Consider the following 25860-nt stretch of genomic DNA (forward strand, 5'->3'; position numbering starts at 1 on the left):
TTGATAATTAGCCACTACAGTATGATTGTTATCTTGTTTGGGAATAACAGCAATAATCACTTCTTTGAACGAACCATTAATAGTAGTACTAGCTGAAATAAAGAAAGAATGGAAGATAATTGTTTTAAACATTTTTATGGAAATCAGCAGAAATACCATCTAGACCAGGTATTTTTATTGAGTTTATGGATTTAATGGCTAGAGAGATTTCCTGCAGGCTAATAGGGTTTCCTAACTTAAGTCTATCTTCTGTAGTAATTTGAGTCAATTTACACTATGATAAAATGTGTTAACAACATCCTCTTGTACTATTGGTCTCTCATGAAGGTTGGACTAAAATGATAAAAATGTATTTGCAATCTACTTGACAGTTAGTAGTAATTTACCATCATGTCTTGTGTGGCATGGTTTTGATTTTGAACTCTTTTGATACCTAAGTAATTGACAAAAATTCCTGATGAATTGGAGTTAAAATAGTATATGGCTTTTCCACTTCCCTTACAAGTTGGTTATATTCATACCTAACAATTTGGAGTTGACATTTGCACATAATAATCCGGGAGGATATGAAGAGTCTTTCATTACTTTAATCTTTTGTCCTGATTTAGGGTTTGGCATGGGGGTTACTCCGACACAAACATGATAGATATCCTGCCCTCCGAATTACGATCCATTATAGCCTGTGGGGATCATGATATAGCGGACCGGATATCAGATATGTTTGTGACAGAGTACCCCGTCCCCCAAATTCCATGCACTAGTGGCTAGCAGCACCACTCCACAATGTTTCTTCAGTGACTACAAATTACATTTAATATCTAAATGTTCCATCCTATTTCTATCCATCCTAAAAATAGTAAAACATTTGGGAAAGAATATACAGCCTAACAGTCCAGCGCTAGAAGCCAAGATGGCAAAGATCTCCACGGCCACCATGTTGCGGCCTTTAGTGCTGAGGTAGGCAGGAATGAAGGAGACCCAGACACTGCAGAACACCAGCATGCTGAATGTGATGAGCTTGGCCTCGTTGAATCGGTCAGGGAGGTCCCTGGCAAGAAAAGCCACCATGAAGCTGGCAAAGGCCAAGAGGGCCATGTATCCAATCACACAGTAGAAGGCAGTGACAGAGCCCTGGTCACACTGCAAGATTATCTTCCCAGTCTCAGACTGTGTGTCAGTGCCAGGATGAGGTGGAGAGGTGAGCAGCCAAGACAGACAGATTGTCACTTCTCCTAGTGTGGACAAGAGGACAATACAGCCGGACACCCGGGATCCCAGCCATCTGCTTAATCTGCTCCCAGGCCTGGTGGCATTAAAGGCAATGACAACAGTGATGGTTTTTGCTAAAACGCAAGACACAGCAACAGTAAAAATAATCCCAAATGCAGCTTGCTGGATGAGACAGGTCCATGCCGTAGGGCGTCCAATAAATAGGAGGGAGCAGAGAAAGGCCAGCATTAGGGCGGAGAGGAGTGCGTAGCTGAGCTCTCGGTTATTGGCCCTCACTATCGGTGTGTCTCGGTGTCTAATAAACATTCCCAGCACTGCAGCTGTGGCTATAGAGAAGGATACAGCTGTGAAGACCAAAACCTCACCAATGATATCACTGTATGAGAGGAAAACAATGGTTTTGGTGATGCAGCCGTCCCTCCTGTCATTGGGCCACTTGTCCTCAGGGCACTTCAGGCAGTTTTCCACATCTAAAATGAAGCAGATATTTTATAAGTAAAAATAGAAGCCATAAATCCTCCATCAATGCTACATGTAGCAGTATGTGTACAACATTGTTAATTACATTTTGATATTTACAGAATAATTATATTCAAGGGGGCAGTGCTTGTTGTGATTTATTTACATAATATTATGCTTTTCTGATGCCTCATGGCATTTGGGCCCTAAATTCAGATACTGAGGGACATAAATCCATTGGTACTCTCTGTTTCCTAATATTTAAACAGCAATGTATTCATAGATGATAAACAAACCTTAAGCATTCTAATTCTAATCCAATTCCACTCAGATATATCGCCAACAGGGAGTTAACAACCATGAGGAAAGTTCAGATATTTTATAATTGTCATGAAAACAGAGCTGCCTACTCTTGACAACACAAAATGTGGCTGTGCACAGCATCTTTTTTATTTCAAATATTTTATGAAAATATTTTCCCAGCAGATCAATGTTGTCTGGCTGATTGGTTGAAGTTCAGGCAGTGATTGTTGTTGCCTGGTCCAAGGTTGTAAAGGACCTTGTTGGCATGGGTTATTTGCTTGCATTGGCAACTCTTCTGTACTGGGAATCAATGGAGTTGTTTGAGGTGGAGGGGGATGTTTTGCCATCAAGGTTGGAGGGGTTGAGCATGAGTCTGGCTGCAGTGTTTTGGATGGCCTATGGAGAAGCATTTAGGGACCCTGTACTAGACGCCACAGTTCAGCCTGCTCGTGATGAGGGCTTGTCTGACAGTGCATTTGGTGTTAGCAGAGAGCCACTTGAAGATCTTCCGTAGCATGTGTGGAATGAAGAAGCTGGTTGATGAGACTACGTCGACCTGGGAATTTAATAGACAGCTTGCAATCAAGTATGATGCAGAGGTTCCTGGCGTGAACGGACTGAAAGGGTGCTGGTCCTAATTCGACCGGCCACCACAAAGTCTTCTAGTTGGTGGAGATTTTGCAAAAGGTCAGTACTTTTGTTTTGTTCATGTTGATTTTCAGGCAGATGTCTCTCAACCAGCTCATCATGCCCCTATGGAATCTGGCTCTCGTGGTGTTGGGGTTCCAGGAGAGGTAGAGGATAAGCTGAGTATCGTCTGCATTTGAGTTGATGTTGACCCTGTGGGATCTGACAATGTTGGCCAAGGATGTCATGTAGGTGTTGAAGAAGGTGGGACTCAGGAATTAACCCATCGGGACACCGCAGATGATTTCCTTGGGCTCTGAGGTAAACGGAGGTAGACAGATTTTCTCGGTTCTTCCGGTGAGGAAAACGTGATCCATCTGAAGTTCCTTTGATATCGATTCTGTGTATCCTAAAGGGTATGTGTGCTGGTGTCTGTGTGTACAAGAGATATATGGCTGAGTATATGGTGTCTCGTTGTGTATATGTGTCTGTGAGTATTTGTCTTTTTTGGTGTGTCTTAGAATGCATGTGAATGCACAGGTGTTATACTGGGTGTCAGTGTGCATTAACGTGTGTTGCAGACTAAGTATTTCTGTCAAAGTCTATGTATGTGAGTACAGGCATACATATAGGTAGTTTGTGAATGTTTATATGTCTGGAAGTAGAATGGGTATCCTTTGATATAGACAGTATGAATGTGGTTTGTTTGTGTTTCCTAACGTGTGTATTTGTGTCTCTCTGTTTTTGTCTGGGTAGATCTGAGTGTGTGTGCGTCTGTCAGTGCCTCTATTTTGCAAAAGCGGTAGCATAATATAATTTACACTTCTTTATAAACATTACATATAACTAAATAAAAAAACAACATTAATTAGCAATCAAAAAGTAACTGTGTCAAATTATTTCAGAGCCAGGTGTTCTTCTGCTTCATCAGTGTATACTTTTTCATCTCATAGACTTTTAAATATTTTTTGTTTTCAAGATATTTTTGACAGTTGTCCTTATCTACAAGTGATAATTTAACATTTTTAAAAATGAAAGCAATAAGGTTCATCATTGGTTTTAAATATGTCAGTGCAATAAAGGATCAGGGTGTGCAAAATTATCAATTTTAGGAAATGACTTCAACACTCCTTTGTTTAGAACCTGGGGTGAACTAATTCAAAATATGAATTTGGTTTTGCCACTAGACTAGACAATCTTAAGTGTCCACAGGCTTCAAAAGATCACATTTACTTGTGGGAAAGCATCTTCAACTGAAACTATAGAAGTTATTTGTTCAAGATTTCTCTGCAGAGATCGCTTTCCAAGTTTTTCATTTCAGTCTTTTCAGACTTTGTAATGTATGATGTAACATATCTAGGAAAAACAATGGAATTGTCTGCTACAACTTGAGGGGCAGATTTACGAGAACTGATGCATCTACGCTTTTTAGCACAGAGCCATCAGTTTAATTGCGTCACGCAATAAAACCCTTGCGCCACCATGGATGCATCGTATATACAATGTAGTGAACCGTGGTGCAAGGATTGACAGATGCGTCACGCATCTGATGGCGTAAAGGTAACGCATTGCTGGAGTCATGTTGCAAGCAAGACGCAACTCTAGCATTGCTCAGGAATGCCTATTCCTATTGTGCTACATCACTCCTTACGAGAGCTTCAAGCAAGTGTAAGAGTTTTGAAAGCAGTGGCGTCGTAAAAGTGACGCAGTGGAATCTTGTAGATCTTGTAGGTCACTTTTATGAGGCTTTCTGGTGTCAGAACGCCCACCCTGCAGACATTACACCTGACCCAGGTATAATGTGATGCAGGGCTTCACAATTTGATGCATCTTTCTAGATGCATCAAATTGTAAATTTGTTACAATGTGGTGAATTGTTTACGACGCCTAAGCATCACAAAAGTGACGCAACAGCAGAAAAAAAGTGTCACAAGGGGCTCCTAAATCTGCCCCTGATTTCCATATTTGCATTTTGCATAGACAAAATTACAGAGCTGTAGTCATCGATTAGTTTCGAAGCCTTCCATTGCTGTATTTATTCTTTGAAGATTTGCCTGTCCCTTTATGCGTGACTGCAGACATGAAACTATTCACTGTTCCTTCTGAGATAACAGGCTTAGGAAATTCAAAACTGACCGTTTTATAATATACCGTTTGGCTCTATATCTGCACCAGCATTACTTTCCGCATTTTTGGCATTGGGATCGCTACACTTGCTGCCTAAGGGCCGGATTTCAATGTTGGTGGTAATGGTCCTGCTGTCGACTTTTTGAATGTAAACCGGCGGCCACCGCGAGGATATACCCACCATGTTTAGGTGTTGGCTTTCTCACAGAAAAAAGACTTCACACAAGCCTCTGTTTCTGCAATGAAACATCGGCCGATAGATTGATACGCTTCCCTCCAGAAATCCTAAACTACTTTACCTAGAGGAGTAAGTTAGTAAGCTTTTTATTGTTGGGTTGATTAAAATTACAACTATGTTACGTAAAAGTCTTCAGAATGATATCAACTTCAATGTAAAGCCATAGAGTGCAATAAACCTGCATGGAATGTCATTTAAGAAAAAGATTTACAAAAATGATTATTCAGTATAGTAGAATCATTCCATCTTCCTATTGAAGTTTAAAACCTCTTTTAATGTTGGTTGTGTTGGGTAATGGCTAGGCTGTATTATTTTTCATTTTTGAAAGGGAAAGTTTGTGGAACTTTAAAAACATTAACAACTTACATTTCAGTTGGGGATCTTCAGGGTTGAAACTCAGAATATTGGCCACCCTGCATGTCCTGATCCTTCTTGATTTATAATCAGACATCTATAAAGTGACACATGCATAATAAAAATATGGACAAGTGTAAATCAAAAAAATAAAGTCCTCTTTTTTTGTCCAGACAATCTGCATGCTGTGGGACTGTTGTATTTCCCCCTTGGTTGTTTTGTACTGTTGGAAGTTCACCCAAAAAAGTACCATCAAATATTTCTTTAAAAGTACCGAAAATGTAAGGCTCAAGTAAGCTCGCCCTGATCAAGAAACCCTCCAACAGTCAGACCAGCAAGAAAGCCAGCTGGTTCACTGAAGACATCCGGACCTCCAAGCAAACCTGCCGAAAACTGGAGAAGATCTGGCTCTGTGAAAGAACACCGGGCATCCAAACAGCCCACAATAACACCACCCGCAGACACCATCGCCTCATCAGATCCGCCAAAAGGGCCTCCTTCAAATACCACCTAGACAACAATGCGCAAAACAGCAAAGAGCTCTTCAACATCGTGAAGGAACTCTCCAACCCCAGCACCAACACCAACGAGGTCCCACCCTCGCAAGACCTGTGCGACTCACTGGCCACCTTCTTTCACTGCAAGATCGCAGACATCCATGACAGCTTCAAAGCCATGACCGTCCGACAACCACTGAGACCTCCTCCCCCATGACCACCATCTGCACCAACCGCCTGCTCTTCTGGACCAACATCAATGACAACGACACCATCAAGATCATGAACACCATCCACTCCGGATCTCCGTTAGACCCATGCCCACACCACATCTTCAACAAAGCCTGCACAGCCATGACACCCCATCTCCGGAAAGTCATAAACACTTCCTTTGAGACAGCCACCTGTGGTAAATATTTAATTACCGTCATAATTTCTATGCAGGTAAGTACTTATAAAATAACTCAATCGGAAAGAAAGACGCAGAGTCCGTGGTTTTAGAGTTCTTAGGGGTTTTATTCCTTAAAAAGGAATGGTTCTTGAACCGGATATCGGGTTCCTGACACCACTGGGGTTCAGGAAGGGATAGAGCATATTTTATTGACAATACATGACTTTTATACTTAAAGTACATAATGATAACCAATGCAGAAGGCGTAACAGCTGAGAGGAATGAGATAAAAACACACACGTGTTAGCAATACGTAATCAGAAGGCGTGAACTAGGCGTGAACTAGGCGTGAACACAGAGGTGTGCTAGAAACGTCACATGAAAGTGTCACAAGTGGGTGGGTACATAGCAGAATCTTGCAGTGTCAGCAGAAATCTAAGGTCTGGATGCGCGCGCAGCTGCATGACGTGTGATTGACGTGAAGCTGGAGGGTGCAGGGGACTTGACATTTACACTAGAGGAAAGAGACAGAAGTCTGGCATGTCAGATCAACTCGTTCCTATATCATATCTGGTATCTGATGTTTGGGAACCATATTATCTAGAAGGAAAGGTCTCTTGGGCAGAGGCTATCCTATATTTGACTATGAATGCGTGCATATGTGCCTACGTGTCTGTGGGTAAAGCGAGGGGGCCATGGGCCTACCATGGTAACGGGAGCTATGAATTACTTGCATGGAGACAGAAAGGCCGGGCCCTTTACTCTGCAGCTGAGGGGTTGTTTATCTATTCTGCTGGACTGGAATGTGTTTTCGGGAAGCTGAGCTTCACTATGCTGATAGCGTGAAGGTAAAATACTGTCTTTGGCAGGCAAGCAGGCTGAGCCAGGCCCCGCTCGCCTCGCAGGGAGTAGGACAGAGTTCACGGGGGGGGCATCCCACGTTGCAGTTTCAGGAGGCAGAGATGACTTTGAAAAGAGGCTCGATGACAGAAAACAGGGCCTAGCTCGCACAGAGCCAGGAATACAGAAAGTGCACCATACAAAGACGGTGGCAAGGCATACTTAGGAACGGAATATCCGACCCATTCAGGGTGGATCTGAAAGAGGACATATTAACGTTGGACGCAAATGTATTTGCGTTTTCATAGCTGACACAGGAGGGAAGTTACATGCACTTTAAGCTCGTACATGGAGACGGTGGGGTACACGTTAGGGAACATTTCTTGACCATAAAATTTATATTTCCTCATTCCCTCCTTGTTCCCTACGGACCCTTCATGATACATCAATCTTCATTAATCCATTTATCTGTGTAGTGAGCATCATCTGCTCATCCTTTTTCAAACGGGATTTAGGACGTTGACTTGAATGGGGAGTGCAGGATGTGGCGCACAAGCCGCAAATTGCTGGCCCACATTGTAAACATAGACAGCAACTGAATACTATAAGTAGTATTGTTCCAAGGAGTGACAGTATTTTCCATCCCCAAGCTGAAATAGTAGTCCAGAGCCAACCGGACCAAGTCCAAGTGCCTGGGTTCTGATGTATCTGACTAGCTATCTTATGGAGACGGGTAATAGCCTTATATACGGACGGAGCATTATCTGGGATGAAAACGCAACAAGCTGACCCGAGGACCTTACAGGCTCCTCCGCGATCGGCTAGTATGACGTCAATAACAAGACGATTTTGAAGAACGACAAGTCTCATAGCAGACTGTTCCTCAGTCAAGTTACCTAGGGTGGAAGTAGTCTCTTTCACTACTGCTTCGAGAGTTCTGGTCAAGTGACGGATAGACTTACTATTGAAGATAGCTCCTAAATAGGGAAAGAAACCTTTATTGAAATCTGTGTACTGTTCCCATGCTGTCTCAGTATAGTCGACAATTGGGAGATCTCTTTTTGGTCTGTGAACTAGACGGGAATTTCTATGATAGTCAGGTAGAGCTAGGAAAACAGGTGGCAGTAAGAATCCAATGTAACAGGTGCCATCCCAATCTAGTGGCAAACGTATGTATGCTGTCTGACCACAGATGAAATAGGAATGACGTGTAGCTTTGAATGTGGACTTGCCCTTATCACTAAATTCGACCACAGTAGTACATTTACTATGACCCAGGTGTACGGAACCATTCTTTCTGACACATAATTCACCTTTGACTGGTAGTACTGACATAGTGGGCAAGTCTGGCTTGGTTTCGGATTCAACATTCAGAATCATGAGGTTAAGTGTAAAATTTCCTAATCCATATACTTCATTTTCTAGATCAGTCCCTGTCCTTTTGGGAAGTCCCTCTTTATCAGGATAACATATTCTATGCAAAACTGTATTCAGGTTTCCCCATACCCAGTTACCTTGGTAAACTACAGAATCAGAATCTAAGGAATTAATTAGACTAAACCAGGCTCCACATGAACCATTGTGTGTGAACGGGTACGGGAAGAGGGGCAGAACTCCCTTGTAATTCTGATAGGGAGGGAGTCGGCCACATATCCAACAATTGGTAGCATTGCTGGTCTGTTGGGAATGGTGTAACATACTGATGAATGTATTGTTGCGCAGCGCAAGTCTGTATGACAATTTGTGAGGGGGTAACTCACTAAAAGAATGCTCGGCAGTGTTATTAGAAGAAGAATGTGCACGTGTAGCAATAGGAAAATAGATATGCAAAATTACACTTGTGACAATAATCGTGAGACTTAAAGAAAACATAATCCATAAGGTAACAATACAGTAACTTTTGAGAGATTTGCAATATCGTTGCTTCTTGATCTGTTTCTCTCTATCTCTCTCTCTATTGGGGTCTAGGGGATACATGTCAGAAACTTTTTAACCGATTCACCTAGGGGAGGACTTAAACAATCAAACTGTCTGACTTGCTAGACCGCAACTTTAATTTATACTCCTCTTGCGGAGTTTTCTCTACCATGGGAACTTTAGAGTCACTAGAATCTGGGCAGTCCTTTGAGGGGGTGGACGAGTCAGTCTCTGGCAACAGTTCATTACATTTTTTAATATGACTCGTATGGATCCACCCCTTACGGCCCTCAACCTTGATTGCAGTCCTCGTGGTCAGAAGGACGAGCTTCGGCTCCTGCCAACGGGGCTCCAGCGGACTCCTCCTATCGAAATTGCGTATCAGGACAATATCTCCTGGACGGACATCGTGTGGCTTCACATCAGTGTTGTCGGGAAAGGCTGCGGCAACCTGTGAACGACATGATTGGAGTGCAGACATCAAGGAGGCAAGGTAATCTGTCAGCATATTACAGTCAACATCGGTTATTTTCTTAGGCATGGGCGTCCCCCACATATTTGGTGGCCGGCCAAAGACCACCTCATACGGGGATAGTCCTGATCTCGAATGTGGGACCATTCTCATATAGAATAGTGCAACTGGCAGGGCGACTATCCAGTCGACCCCTTACTCTTTACATATTTTAGCAAGACGGGTTTTCAGTGTCTGATTGTGCCTTTCTACAAGGCCAGCTGCCTCAGGATGTCGGACGCAATGGAATTTCCACTGGTATCCTAGCAGGAGTGAAACCTGCTTCATAAGCTCGGATGAGAATGGCTGTCCGTTATCTGAGTATACGATACGAGGCAAGCCGTACCGTGGGAAGAATTCTCGAACCAGCTGCTTGGCAGTGGTCGGGGCAGTGTAATCTGGGACTGGATATGCTTCGGTCCAACGGGAAAGTGCACAAACAACTACGAGGACGTACTTGAATCCTCAACAACGTTCCATCTGGATATAATCCATCTGGAGGACTTCAAAAGGGTGATCGGGAGGATGAAATCCACCTTGCTCTACGGGGACGCTTTTACCTGGATTGAACTGACAACAGATCATGCAAGTACGCACTTTCTGTTTTGCTGCTGCTCGTAAATGTTTGTTGAACCAGAGATTCTGTAAACTGTCTAACATAGCTTTTTCTCCCAGGTGTGCTGGACTATGTGCTGTATTTATTATGACTTGAACCATAGAGTCGGGGAGAAACCATGTAGATTTTCCCTTCGTCATCCATCCCTGATCTGTCTGGATCCCTCCTAGTTCAATCCATTTCTTGATTTCGTCTGGAGTAGCATGTGTCTGAATATCGATTACATCTAGTGTGGGATCCCTAACTGTCATACAATGTGTCGGTACTATTGTCTTTGTCACATCAGTTGTCTGCGTGTGAGTCAATGCTGTATGTTTTGCTGTTTGGTCTGCCAGGTCGTTACCCTGGGAAATAGAGTCTGTAACTTTAGTATGTGCTTTACACTTCATGATGGATATGCCTGAAGGCAAATGTATTGCTTCTAGCAGTGCTTGAATGAGGGGACCGTGTTGGATCTTGGCACCGTGAGAGGTCAAGAAACCTCGTTCTTGCCATAACACTCCGAAGTCGTGCACAACTCCGAAGGCATAACGTGAATCTGTGTATATGTTGACATTCCTGTTTTTGGCTAGTATACAGGCTCGGGTCAGAGCGATAAGCTCTGCTGCTTGAGCAGACAGTGTGTCGATACGGTGTGTTTCTTTGACTTCAGTTTCAGTGGTCACTGCATACGCGGCCACTAATTCTCCTGTGCTTGTTCTCATACATGAACCATCCACGTAAAGTGTCAGGTCTGGATTTGTCAGTGCAACATCTGTTAAGTCTCGTCGGGGCTTTGTTACTGCATTAATGATCTCTATACAATCATGCGGGGCTGAATCTGTCATAACCGAGGGTAACAATGTTGCAGGATTTAGAATGTTACAGCGTCTGATTTCTATGTGTGGCTGGAATAGCGTCAATTCATAACCTGTCAGTCGTGCAATAGTCAGGGGTTGAGTCTGTGTTCTATTTAGCAGGACTTCTACAGAATGTGGAACTTTTACTGTCAATGGATGTCCTAATACTATTGAATCGCTTTGTCTGATTGCTAGGGCTGTCGCTGCAACTGATTTTAAGCACGCAGGCAGAGCCTGGGCCACTGGATCTAATGTACTTGAAAAATAAGCGCAAGGCTTATGTGAACCTGCTTGATCTTGTGTGAGGACAGACAACGCTGTACCCTCACGTTCTGTAACAAAAAGTGTAAAAGGTTTGCTGTAACATGGTGTCGCTAAAACCGGTGCTTTACAGAAAGCTTTCTTTAATTCTTCAAAAGCCTGTGTATGTTCCTGAGTCCAAGGGAGGGCAGTCGAAGTCGCTGCCTCCTGTGTTGTCAGCTGTATCAGTGGTTTAGCTAGAAATGCATACTGAGGAATCCATTGTCTGCAGTACGAGGTGAGGCCTATAAAGGCCCGCACTTCCTTTTGTGTCTTGGGTTGTGGTAACTGTGCAATTAACTGAACTCGATCAGGTGTGAGCTGTCTTCCCCACTTGGACAGCAAGTGCCCAAGGTACACCACTTGCTGAACACAGAATTGTAGCTTCGAAGGAGACACCTTGTGTCCCTTGTCAGCCAGAAAATGTAAAACTGTCAGTGATGCTTGTTCACATTCGGGTTCACTTCGTGCGGTGATCAGCAGATCATCGACGTACTGGAGTAAGGCAGTGTTTACTGGCATTTGGATACAATCCAGTTGTCTTTTCAGTGCTTGGCTATAGATGCTGGGGCTTTCTGTGAATCCTTGAGGTGCGCGTGAAAATTTGAAGCTTCGGCCATTTAAACTGAATCCGAAGAGATATTGGCTCTCTGGATCAATGGGTACACTGAAGAAGGCGTTCTTGAGGTCAATTACAGTAAAGAACGTCGCTTCTGAATCAATAGCAGTCAATAAGGATGAGATGTCGGGAACCACAGGATACTGTGGTACAATACATTTATTCAGTTCTCGTAAATCAATCACCAGCCGATATACAGGCGGTGCCTTGGGATCAGTACGTTTAAGAATCGGAATGATAGGGGAATTACAGATATTGGAGTCGGTTTCTACGACCACTCCTTGGGCAATGAGCTCTTCAATGATTTCCAGTAAAGCCACTACAGCATCGGGTGGTAACTTGTATTGTCTGATTCGGGGTAATACAACTCCTGGTTTGAGTGTAACACGGTATGGTGTAATGTGCATACAACCTACATCGGTTGGGCCTTGTGCCCACAGGTGTTTCGGTATATTTTTCAATCTGACATCAAACTCTCGTAGTACATAGTGACCCTTAAAGTCACGTAGAAAGAGTCTAACTCCCTCCGGAGAACAACATATCACAGCTCCTAGAGCCTTCAGTGTCTTGATACCTAACAAGTTTTCTGGACATGACTTCGTGAGTAACAGGTCTGTAACACGTGATAATGGACCTACTGCTAGGGGAACAGGTTTCGATACTTCATTTACAATAGGCTGTCCTGAAAAACCAAGGGAAACATTCTGTGAGCCTGAGAGGGGTGCCCCTGGAACTTCGTCGTGACTGATCGTGGTGCGACTTGCCCCTGTGTCAATTAGAAACTTTCTGTCTTTTCCTAATACTTGACTATGTACATAAGGACCCTGTTGATCTACAGGAATCTCAATAAGAGGCAAGCCAACCTCCCTCTCTAGGCTGTTTCATGTGTATCGCTGATAATCGGGATAATCAGATTGGGCATACTGGTACATCTGTTGTGAAACTTGCTGCGTCGCGGCAATGGGCTGTGGCTGTGATACCGCTACGGTCTGTACTGTATGTGGTGGAGCATGCGTAGGCTGTATATTCTGTGAAGTCTGTTGCTGGACCTGGTCTTGTCTAGGCTGACGTGGTCTTTCTTTAGTTTTACCTGTTGATATATTGTGTTTCAGGACTGAACATTCGTTTACGTAGTGACCTGGTTGTTTGCAATAGTTGCATGTCCCTTTAACAGGAGCTGCTGAATTACTTGTCTGGGTCACACCCTTTTTCTGACCGTCGGCTGGGACCGACTGGGCCACTAGCATTTTCATTTTCGTGTCTTTCATACGTCTCTGTTCGTGATCTTGTTCTTCTCTAATTCTGTTCTGGTGATATTGTAACATTTGTAACATCTGGGATGGCGTATTTGCTTGCCATGTACTTTCAACTTTATATACACGGTTCTTAACTTGTGTCAGGGAATTCTCGACCAATTTTGTTACAAAAAGGTGCGGGTATGACTCGCTACCTGGTTTCAGGCCACTGTTAATAATGAAACATTTCTCGAATCTTGAATAGAAGTCACTAGTATCTTCATCGTGTTTCTGTTTACAGGCTGAGATTGCGTCCCAGTCTTCCTTTTTAGTTGTCAATAATCTTGGCAAAACCTGTACTATTAAACCTGGTAATGCTTTAGCTTTGTCCCCAAGGCCTAGCCCTGGAGTGCGAATTTTTTCCTCGTCCTCTATTTCAGTCCAATTAATCTTTTTATCTCCCACCTCCCATTCTTTTTCCTTGAGTTTCTCGTAAATGCCTGTGGGCAACAGTACTTTTAACAATTTCATAATATCTGTATACGTGTAATCTCCCATGAGTAACATGTCCTTAATTTCTCGGTGAAAACCTGCAGGGTCTTTATCGTGACAGGGTACTAGTTTCTTCATTTCTAACAATTCCAACTTTGTTAAGGGTGTGTACACAAACACACGTCTTAGGGTATTATCGCTATTCATAACTGGGTGTACTTCTCGTAAAGGATTCTGCCTGTCAAAATGAAACATTTTTCTTTCTGGGGGCGGAGCTGAAACATATTGTGGGCCTAAGAAAGCGTTATATCTGTGCCGTTGTTCTAGAATTATTTGAATTAACTTGGTACTTAGGCCTCTCCATCTATTCATAAGTAGTGCTTCTAATGTATCAGGTAGGGGACCTGGATCAGAATGCTGATTCCTGTATAACGTGATGAGATGCTGAATCATGTACACACCAGCTAACTTCTGCTCGTCTGGGGAGAGATTCAAAAATGTCTGTGCTACTGTATCATCATTATATATGCTAGTATTGTCAGCCCATTGTACTGCTGACCGGGCTAGTTCTTGTTCATCCATAGAATTGAGTACATGGTACCCCATTCGTTCTTGAAGGATTTTATCGGTAACTTGAAACAGATATTCAGGAGAACTCGTTTTTGAGATGCCAGAGAGGAAAACTCTCTTGCTTTCTGGACGAATGGCTTTCTTAAGGTAATTTCCCTTACCTACATACGCTATCATTTCTTTAGCCGCGTCATGTTCCTCTGGTCCGTCCTCCTCGGAGGAGTCATTCCTGTCGCTATCTCCTTCCTTTTCTTGTTCCTTTCTTTCATGCATTTCTATTACTGCTTTTCTGATTCTTTTGTACATATTTGCTATACTACTCTGTTTATCATGGTTTCCATCGGCTATATTCTGACCCCACTTGTTTAGTGCGTCCATCTTGTCCTTGTCTACTCCAGGCCTGTCTCGTTCTCTGATTAAACAATTGATGAAGAAGCGTAATATACAACCTTGAGTGTCAGCTTTCTGGTGAGCCAGGGCCTCTTTAATACTGTCAGGATCTTCCCCAGTCTGGACAAAATGATATATTCTATCTAGGTGTTCAGTCATTCCTGGAAATAACACTAAGTAATCTGTGACTTTTCGTAAGCGTAGTGATGCTAACAACATTCTATCGTCTTTACCGGGTACTGGATCGTATCTGCAAATTGAAAGGGGTTCTTTAAGCATGTCGTAACTTGGTGTTCGAGGTGTACGTTGCTTTAATACGTCCCTAAGGTTTAATCTGTGTGTTTGTGGCGGGGTCTGGAAATCTCCTGTCGCACCTCCTGAGGCGGAGGCTTGAGCATGGCTTGTCTGTGGAGTCTGTATGCGCGATGGAACTTGTCTTTTTCCAGGATCGGACCCGAAAGGGTTTAGTGGATTCGTGGTAGGAGCGGGAAGTGGTGGGGGAATAGGTGGTACAGGATGTCGAACGGGTGAACTTTGTTGCGGTACGGACTGGGCATTGTCTCGGGGTAGGTTGCCACCACCGTCACCGTCAGTAGGCGGTACGTGGGTACGTAGATTTGTATAAGCGGGAGCTACATCGTCTAGATAGGAAGAAAGGAATATGTCTTTGGTGGTCCTGTGACTTACTTCAGTTGGAACCAATTGTGGCGGCAGATCTTTCGGTATTTCTGGAGTGGCCTTAGGCAAACCCTCGGCCACTATATACATGCCATTTGCAAGAGTGTTTCGTATACGGTCTACTTGTTCTGCTTTTACTCGGATACCTTCAGCAACTAATTCGTTTTCTCGGACCTCATCTGACTCTTCTCTATGTTTTTCTGCTTTTCGGAATGCTTTTTCGGTACGTTTATGCGATTCTTTACGCCACAATTCTATGGCATCCTTCTGGGATTGTCTGGCTTTCTTTTTCCATAGCGCTTCCTCTACTCTCATGATGCACTCAGCATCCCATGTCCCTGTAACAGGCCACCTGTGTCTCTCTTCTAGGTGCTTGGTATAATCGGCCCATAAATCTAGATACAGTATGGCATCTAAGCCATGCTTGTGGTACATAAAATTTCCAGGAGTGTCCCTAGGTGGGACAGGAATTTCTTCCTCTAATATCCCTTTCCTAGTTCCTATCTGTCTTAATTTATTGAAAAACGGCATCTTGTTACTTGATACTGGATACTCGATACTTGTTACTTACTCTGAACACAGCTAGTTATACAAAAACACAGTAATGTACATCAAACAGTCACTCATACCACGACATTAATCACATGAAACATTTTGTCCCTGCTGGACAATGGAGAAACGGTGGCCTGCTGGTCCTGTCAGCCTCCTTCGAGGTGGTGTGCCACCACACACTACAAACATGCCTCCACAACACCGGGATCCAAGAGAAGGCCCTGGTATGGACCAACTCCTTCCTCTCCGGCAGAACACAGAGCGTCCACCTTCCCCCCTTCCGCTCCGAAGCCACCGAGATCAGATCATCTGCGGTGTACCCCAGGGCTCATCCCTCAGCCCAACTCTGTTTAACATCTACATGGCACCGCTTACCCACGTCGCCCATCGGCATGACCTCAACATCATCTCCTATGCCGTTGACACCCAGCTGATCCTCTCCCTCACCAAGGACCCCCACACCACCAAAACCAATCTTCACTATGGAACAAAGGCCGTCGCTGAATGGATGAGGAACAGCCGACTGAAGCTGAACTCGGACACAACGGAGGTCCTCATCCTCAGATCGACCCCTTTGGCCTGGGATGACTCCTGGTGGCCGACTGCACTGGGACCCGCCCCAACACCCACTGACCACGCACGCAACCTAGCTGTCATCCTAGACTCCCCTCTCCATGACTAAACAGGTCAGCGCCGTCTCCTCCTGCTTCAACACCTTCCGCCTGCTCCGAGGATCTACAAGTGGATCCCCACTGAACAGTCACCCACGCCCTCTTCAGCAGCTAGTTGGATTATGGAAACACCCTCTATGCAGTAGCCTCGGCCAAACTCCTGAGATGGCTCCAACGCATCCAGAACGCCTCTGCACACCTGATCCTTGACATCCCTTGCCGCAGGCACACCACACCCCACCTGAGAGACCTGCGCTGGTTCCCGGTCAACAAGAGGATAACCTTCAAGCTCCTCACCCACGCACACAAGGCCCTCCACAACACCTGACCAAGGTCCCTCAACAGACGACTCAGCTTCTACACTCCCAACCACCAGCTTCGCTCCGCCGACCTCTCCCTCACCACAGTCCCCCACATCCAAAGAGCGACCTTCAGTGGCAGATCGTTCTGTCACCTCGCCGCCAAGACCTGGAACTCCCACCCCATCCACCTACGGCAGACCCAAGACTTGCTGACCTTCAGAAAACTCCTCAAGACCTGGCTTTTCGAGCATAAGCAGCATTCCCTACCCCAGCGCCTTGAGACTGTCATGGGTGAGTAGTGCACTTTACAAATTATATGATTGATTGATTGATTGATTGAAAAAGTGGTACTTCTCGATCACCATCCATTCCAGTGCTTGCCAGCTGAGTGTGTTTTTATCTTCCATTAGGGATTGAAGTTTTGATATTTGTTAGTAATTCGTCTCAAAGATGTAAAGAGCAAGTTTTTGTTCCACAATTCTCCTGTCTTGGTGATTTGGAGAGCTTTGTAGTAGAACTTATTTTACAAGGAAGTGTTATCTTTTTCCACTGCTGTACATAGTACTTTATCAATTGGTGAGTGTTCTGAGTTTAGCTTTATTTTGTACCAGCTTTTTATATTGAAATACATTCTTCCAAATGATTCATTAAGTAGCCTAAATAAGCTGGTGATTAATTTTTGGGTAATTTTAAAATCTGTTTATAAGATTGTTTAGCAGTGTTTATTCTTTTCCATTCAGTCTATTACATTAAGGACGATGCTTGATTAGGATGTTGTTGGCAGGAAGCTTGCTGCTATCACAAATAGCACTGGTTTGAAGACAAATATTAGTGCACTAGCCCTTTCAAAAATGTTGTTTTTTGTTCCTGTTGACTAAATCTGTCATCTAATTAGACTTCTAAATATTTATAGCTTGCATTTTCTTCTAGTGTCTTACCAACTTATCTGATTGTATGTTTACGGCCAGGTCAATTGTGGATCAGTTGGTTTTGGTGTTAGTTGTATTGATCTCCAGTTTATTGGTTGTGGCATTATCCTTCAATTCTGTTGGCTTCTTCTGGAGGCTTACTTGTGTTAGGCTCATTAATACCAAATCATTGGCGTTTGAAAGATGTGACAGGCTTAATTTTCCCAGTCAGGCGGGTGAGAGTTGACCCGGTCAAGACTTTGTACAAGATCAGACATAACCAAGTTAAATGGTTGGGGAGCCAGCTCACATCCTTGCTTCAGTCCCCTATTTGCTAAAAATCTTTCTGGAAACCCTAGTGCCATCCCCCAGTTTAAATCTTATCCAGATGTGGGTGCAGATTTGCATTATTCCTAGAAGTATTTTGTCCAGATTTTTCCAACCTTCACATTTCTACCTCGATCTACCCAATCAAAGGCTGCATTTAGGTCTACAAACCAAAGGCATAGTTTGTGATTTTTCCTTTTACATTTGTCGGGAATCAGCAAAAGTGCTAGTATATTTATTGTTCTTGTGGTCTGTTTCCTAAATCTGGTCTTATTGATTGGGAAAAGGTTTAGCTTATCTGACCACTCAATCGAGTCTGCCAGGATCATTGATACATAATCTTTTGCTCCAGCATCGAGTAGTGTTGTAAGTCTATAGTTTTCTGGGTTCAAAGGATCTACCCCCTTGTAAATTGGGTTTATTATAGAACCATATGCAGCTCAGTGGAGTGCAGCCAAGTTGTTCCACTTCCGCGAATTACTTAGAAAGAAGAGTGTCCGAGAATTTTGTGTTGCCTTTTAAAATGGCTTGAGGAATTACATTTGATGGGGGTGCTTTGTCTCTTCTTCCTCTCCTTATTGTAATTATGGTATCTTCAGTTTGGAAGGTATGGTCGGGAGTGTTACCTACGTGATGGCTACTTTTTCTTACTATGTTCATAGTTGCATTTGTTGTTGTTCCTGCTTCACTGGCATAGTTGGAAGGTTGATCCATTTGTAAGGTTGGCCCAAATTCGGACAGGATTTCTCCCTCTAATCTTCAGGCCAGGAAATCTACCCAGGCTTTCACCTGAACGTTGAAATTGTTTTGAGCTTTCATTGTCCTGCTCAGATTGTTAACTAGATCTAAGCAAGATCTTTTGTTTGAAGGGTGAAGTAGTGTGGCTTACTGGTTAGAGGCGGCAGACCCGAGAGCAGAGGACGGCCCGGGACCAGGGTTCGATTCCCGGCGCGGCAGGTTTCTGGACCAGGGTCAGCGGACTCGATAATTCTCTCGCCTCGGTGCCCACTCTGATCAGCGATCACACTCGGCAACTCTGGGCATTAGCTTGCCTCATCTTCACTAACGGCCCCACCAGACCGCCGGGGATGCCTGGTCTCACCCTGGAGATACCCATTAAGGGACCATCTCTCAGGGAAGCCAGGAAGGGTTTCGCAGCGGTCGAAGCGCCTTGGGACCCTACGGGTAAGTAGTGCGCTATATAAATGCCTATACATTTACATTTACATTTACATTTGTTTAGCACTGAACAATAGTTTGGTCCATTTCACCTCGTTTTAATTTCTTATTTCTTTTCCCTTCCAGGGTAGTTTTTTTAATTCCTTCCTCTGCTGGCATACTTTTTCCCATTCCTGTTTATCTGTATCTGTAGTTTTGGAATTCCTACCAGCCTTTCCTAGTTCTTGTTTTAATGCTTGTGCTTTTCATGATTGAGATTTACTTTCCTTCCCTGTCTGTCAGGTCTTAACTGCACAGGAGGAGAAGGATGCTGATTTCCAATGCCCCTCTTAAAATGTCCATGATAGGTTTGAATGATCCTTAGCAGGTAAGTACCAAGGGGGTAAAGGGGAGTGGGACAGAGAAGAGACAACTCCAAGCTCACTGTCTGTTCTGCTTTGTCTTCTTCTTTTACACTTCTGACAGTACCGTAAACATTATAAATTCGACTACCATACTGTTAGACTCGGCGGTCTCTAGTTGGCAGAGGTATACACTTCTGACAAATAGGGACTCACCTCCTCTAGTCAGGGTAAGGGGATCACACACTTAGATAACCCCTGCTCACCCCCATGGTAGCTTGGCAAAGCAGACAGGCTTATCTCAGAGGCAGTGCGTTAAGCATTTATGACCACATACAGTAATAAAGTGAATACACTACAAATGGACACGACACAGTAGTATTATAAAAATAAGGATGTTTATATAAGGCTTAGCACAAGACCAAATAACAACAAAAATATACCACAATCTTAATAAATACTCTTGGAAGGAAAAATAATAGTTCAAGCGTAGTTTCTTCTTAGCACAAATGTCTTTAGTAACAAAAGCAACTATTCTTCTTTAGATCACAGTTCTTGGCAACAATGTAACCCACACGGGAGTCACACGACGTCGAGGCAAAGTTAATCCAAAGGTTCGTCGTCGACCGCGAGGAGCGCTACGTCGAGCCCAGAGTCACACGAACCCCCAACAACACAGTACCTTAGGAAAATGAAGCACACGATGATCAGCGGCCTCGAGCAATCCGGCATCGCGTCTTTGGTGTCGAACAGGCCTCAGTATTCAGGATTCGCGGTTGCAGGGCCGGGTCCTCAGACGCCCAGCAGGAGGTGGAGCCAGTATTGTCACTGGCAGGAGCAGAGCTATCCATCGCTCGGCAGGAGGTGGAGCCAGCAATGAATCGGGCAGGGCCAGCTACAAAGAGCTACTCTTCCCCTACTCTCAAGGCAAATGCACCACTCACCCCACACTGACTCATTCAGAACTCTGGAGCCACCCAGCCCCTGTCACACACACACTAAACCAGCAGAAACCAGAGATAGTTAGACAAGAAAATAGTCACTTTCTAAAAGTGCTTTTTTCAAACCCAGAGTCCAAAAACCATCCACCCAAACGGATGCGTTATCAAACCCCGAGTTCAGGGATACCAAACTCGACATTGCACCATGCTCCCCGAGCCAGCTAGGAATATACCATTGATAATCCTGGCAGCTCATTCTAACTAATGGAGAGCAGGCGACCTTACGATAGTGAAGTACAAAGATGGCGGTAGTTCACTATTAGGACATGCCAACTTCTTCAGGCTTGTCCTACCTTATACTTACAATGCACCCTGCCCTCGGGCTTACCATAGGGGTGACTAATACGAAGTTAAGGGAAGGTTTGGAGGACTGGCAAGTAGGCGTACTTGCGCAGCCCGCATGACAGTACGAAACTGCACGTAGGTCTCGCAATGACAGACCTGTAGACATACGTTTACTAGGCCGCTCGTGTGGGTGGCACAACACGTGCTGCAAGCCCACTAGCGGCATTTGTATTTACAAGCCCGGCACTCCGCGTGCACTAGACTAGGGACTGACAGTAAACCAAAAAAGCCAAACATGGAATTCAATCAATACAGTAATTTAACATAGGGAGCACTTGCACTGCGGCACTGATTAGCAGTGGCACAGTGCCCAGAGCGATATACCAGCAAAAACATCGTAAACAGAGGAGGCAAACAGAAAAAAATGGAGGAGAGACTCAAGCCAATGATGTCGGGTCTAACACGTGTCCGTTCCAGCTGAAATGTGGGGAGAACTACCCTTAACCTAGGTAGTCCTCATCACTAAGGCGGAAAAATCTGGACAGACCATCAGCAATGGCGTGATCTGTACCAGGGCGGTGTTCCACCGTAAAATCCATCCCCTGTAGGGAAATAGACCATCTCAATAGTTTTGGATTCTCACCCATCATCTGCATCAACCATCTGAGGGGCCTGTGGTCTGTCTGAACCCGGAAATGAGTCCCAAACAGGTAGGGTCTTAGCTTTTTCAGCGCCCAGACCACAGCAAATGCTTCACGCTCTATTGCACTCCACCTCTGTTCCCTGGGAAGTAACCTCCTACTGATGAAGGCTACGGGTAAGTCTCGGCCCTCTTCATTTACCTGAGCTAGAACAGCTCCCACGCCATGCTCTGAAGCGTCCATCTGGACAACAAATTCTTTTAAAAAGTCGGGTGCCTGGAGTATGGGTGCCGTACACATTGCAGTTTTCAGGGCGTAAAATGCCGTTTGACAGGCGTCAGTCTAAATCACATTCCGCGGCTGCTTCCTGGAGGTCAGCGACATCAAGGGGTGCACAATGTTACCGTAATTCTTGACGAACCTCCTGTAGTAACCCGTGAGTCCTAAAAAGGCTCTCACCTGCGTTTGGGTTTTGGGTGGTGCCCAAGCCAGGATGGTATCGATCTTGGGTTGCAGGGGGGCCACCTTCCCGCTCCCTACTTGGTGCCCCAAGTACACCACGGAACCCTGCCCAATCTGGCACTTACTGGCTTTGATTGTGAGGCCTGCTCTGAGCAGGACCAACAACACTTCCTGGAGGTGGCGCACGTGTTCCTCCCAACTGGCGCTGAACACTGCGATGTCATCCAGGTAGGCGGCACTGAAATCCTCCAGTCCAGCCAAGACCTGGTTGACCAACCTCTGGAAGGTGGCAGGGGCATTCTTCATCCCAAAGGGCATAACCCGGAACTGGTAGAGCCCATCTGGTGTGGAGAATGCGGACCTCTCCTTTGCCCCATCGGTCAAGGCGATCTGCCAGTACCCAGACGTCAGATCAAACGTACTAAGGTACCGGGCAGCCCCCAACCGATCTATGAGCTCATCAGCTCTGGGGATGGGGTGCACGTCAGTCTTCGTGACTGAATTGAGTCCTCTGTAAACCACGCAGAACTGGAGTTCGGGTGAAGCACCAGGCGCCGCAGCCTTTGGGACCAAGACCACTGGGCTGGCCCAAGGACTGCTAGAGGACTCAACCACCCCCAAGGCAAACATTTTGGAGACCTCCTTAATGTAAGCTCTGACCTTGTCAGTCACCCTGTAAGCCTTGTGCTTCACAGGAGGGCTGTCCCGGTGTCGACGTCATGGACACACCAATGAGTGACACCAGGAATCAAGGAGAACAGATCAGGGACTTGTCCCAACACTTGGCGACAATCTTGCTGCTGTTCAAGGGTCAGTGTGTCAGAGAGGACCACACCATCCACTGACCCGTCTTGCTATTTTGCGTACAGGAGGTCAGGAAGAGGCTCGCTCTCCTCTTCCATTCCGGCATCTGTAGCGAGGAGCATGCCCAGTTCGGACCTTTGTAAGTAGGACATGCAGGACCCTCAAGGGGTTCCTGGGAGATTTCAAGTCCACCAAGTAGGTGACATCGCTCTTCTTCTCCACAACCTTAAACGGTCCAGTCTACCTGTCCTTGAGCACACAAGGTTCCACAGGGGACATGACCCAAACTTCTTGACCAGGCTGAAGTTCGACCAGAGTGGCATTCCGGTCGTACCACAGCTTCATCTCTTTCTGGCTGGCCTCCAGATTTGCCTGAGCAAGATCTCTGAAGTGCTGAGTCTGGTTCCTAAAGGCCAGCATGTAACTGTATACATCCTGGGGAGGTTTCCTGGGAGATTGCTCCTAACCTTCTTTGACCAGACTCAAAGGTCCTCTTACCGGGTGACCATAAAAAAGCTCAAAGGGGCTGAACCCTAGAGACTTCTGTGGCACCTCACGGTAAGCAAACAGCAGGCATGGCAAGAGGACGTCCCATTTATGCCTCATTGCTTATTCAAGACCCATGATCATGCCTTTAAGGGTCCGGTTGAATCTCTCAACCAGCCCATTACCTTGAGGGGGGTACGGAGTGGTGAACTTGTAGGTTACCCCACACTCCTTCCACAGAGACTTCATATAGTTGGAAATGAAGTTGGTTCCCCGGTCTGACACCACCTCTGTGGGGAACCCCATGCGGGAGAAAACACCCATCAGTGCCCGTCCCACCACGGGGGCTGTCACTGTTCGGAGAGGGATACTTCCGGGTACCGTGTGGCATGGTCCACCAAGACCAGGATGAACCTGTTGCCCAGGGCTGTCTTGGGGGCCAGGGGCCCAACAATGTCAATCCCCACCCGGTCAAAGGGGGTACTGACAACCGGAAAAGGTTGGAGGGGAGCCTTCTGCTTCCTTCCGCTTTTCCCACTTGCCTGGCACCTGTGACAGGTTTTACAATGGATGTCTACATCCCTTCTCATCTGGGGCCAATAAAAATGGGTGACAAGCCTGTCATAGGTCTTGTCCGGCCCCAGATGTCCAGCTAACGGAACGTCATGAGCCAAACCCAGTAGGAAGGCTCTGAAGCGCTGGGGTACCACCAGCACACGGGCTGACCCAGGCTCAGCAGCCTTAGGCTCGCTATACAGGAGGTCGTTCTCCCAGTAGACAAAATGCGATCCTGACTGATCGCCTGCAGTTTGGGCTGAGGCCTGCTGCCTCATACCCACAAGAGAAGGGCACACTTTCTGTTCTGCACAAAATTCTTCCCTGGAGGGACCACCATCCTGCTGCCAGTGGGTCAGCTCAGGCAGGTCTCCCAGTTCAGCAACTTGTTCCCCTGTGGGCTCCAGGGCATCCCCCTCGGGGTCTACCTCCTCCTGGACCACGGGAATGGTGGGGGCCGGTTTCCCGCGCCTCCTGACTCTTCTCTTCCCAGCTGGATCCTGGGCCGTAGTTTTAGGCTCCGGGACCCCATCAACACCCTTACTCGCTGTCATCGATCGAGTGGTCGCACACACCCACTCTGGCACACCCAACATTTTCAAATGTGATGTTCGCTCCACCTTAGCCCAATGTGAGTCTTCCAAATCATTGCCCAGGAGACAATCAACAGGCATGGCGGGCCTCACAGCAACCTGAAGAGTACCTGAAACTCCCCAGATTCAAAGGAAAATTGACCCACCTCATACTCTTTCTGGGAGTTGTCGGCAGCTATCACGGGGTAGAACGCGTGGGGAACCACCTGCTCTCTGGACACCAAGTGATAGCTGCCGACAACTCCTCTTGTCCTGATGAAAACCCCACAGCAAGGGCACGACTAATCCCTGCGAACTTTGAGGGTCGAAACGTCGACAATAACCTGTTTGGTCGTCAACTTCACGCCACTATCTTTACATTTATTGTATTATGTGAAGTATGATATCTTTTGATTTAAGCTTCGAACCAATGGTCCTTTGTGTTGTATATAACTCGCCAATACAGTTTTGTTAACTGGCTGATTTTACTGTCACTAATTCCCTTCCATCACAATATCCTCACCCGATCACAACCCCCTCCCTCTCTGGGGCACTGTACAACCGTTTAAAATTATTGATCAGTTGTCTAGTATATTCAGTATACCTAGTCCCATTGTGAATAAAACAATGTGGATGCATTTATTGTCTGTGTAAATCATTTTTTGAATTGTTCACATTATATCACACTCACGCTGGGACCCCTTCCTCTCAGTAGTTATAGAACCCAGGTCTAGTGACTATGTTTGGGTAAACCCCCCTATTTATACACCTCTTCGAGGAAGGACAACTTAAACCCTTCCAACGCCTGTTGAACGAGTACGAGCTCCCACCGGGTCAGTTCCTGCGGTATCACAAACTCCTTGAAGGCTTTCGCCCCCATCACAACCTTCATACTGGGGAACCAACCACACACCCAGTCATACACGCTATCCTGCCTATGAGGTTGGGCCGGCACCTGGTCACCTGGTTGTACAAGGCACTTCGTGAACTCGTGGACACATCCTTGACAGCCTTACGTACCACATGGGAGGACAAAATCGGACGCTCACTACACAACTCGGAATGGGTCAAAGCCCTCGAAGCCTCCAAGAAGACATCTAGAAATGCCCGTTTTAAGAACATACAATTTACCATACTCCATAGGGCGTATCTGATGCCGGCACGCCTGCACAAATTCTATCCCGATACTCAGTTCCTTTGTCCCAGATGTCACTCCCCAGACGCAGACTTTCATCACATGTTCTGGAGCTGCCCTACCCTCCACTCTCTATGGCGGGCTGTTCATGATACTCTGAGAGTTCTCACGGGACTCCAGACCCTAGCCACATGGAAAGCTAGCGCACTAGGCATATTCAAAATACAGAAACATCTTAAAGTGCATAGGCGGTTCATCTCCCTAGCGTTATTATTGGCAAAAAAGAGTATAGCCATGCACTGGCGGTCCCCCGCGGGCCCCCCCGGCAGCGTGAGTGGGAGCAGTATGTAAATGCGCAGCGGCGGAAGAAGATGCACTACGTGAGGAGGAGGTTAAAGGGATCCGT

General features: G+C 45.6%; 1 protein-coding gene across 1 annotated transcript in view; it reads right to left on the minus strand.

Annotated features, from left to right (window-relative positions):
• Positions 1 to 798: 798 nt before the first annotated feature.
• The window catches only part of LOC147725216 (vomeronasal type-2 receptor 26-like), a 64101-nt gene continuing 39039 nt past the window's right edge, over positions 799 to 25860 (minus strand). The window contains exon 3 of the mRNA XM_086918205.1: positions 799 to 1700. Coding sequence (XP_086774331.1) covers positions 799 to 1700 — 902 coding nt within the window. The remainder of the gene's footprint in view (positions 1701 to 25860) is intronic.

Source organism: Lissotriton vulgaris, chromosome 4_1, assembly GCF_964263255.1.
Source record: "Lissotriton vulgaris chromosome 4_1, aLisVul1.2, whole genome shotgun sequence".
Classification (NCBI taxonomy): Eukaryota; Metazoa; Chordata; class Amphibia; order Caudata; family Salamandridae; genus Lissotriton; species Lissotriton vulgaris.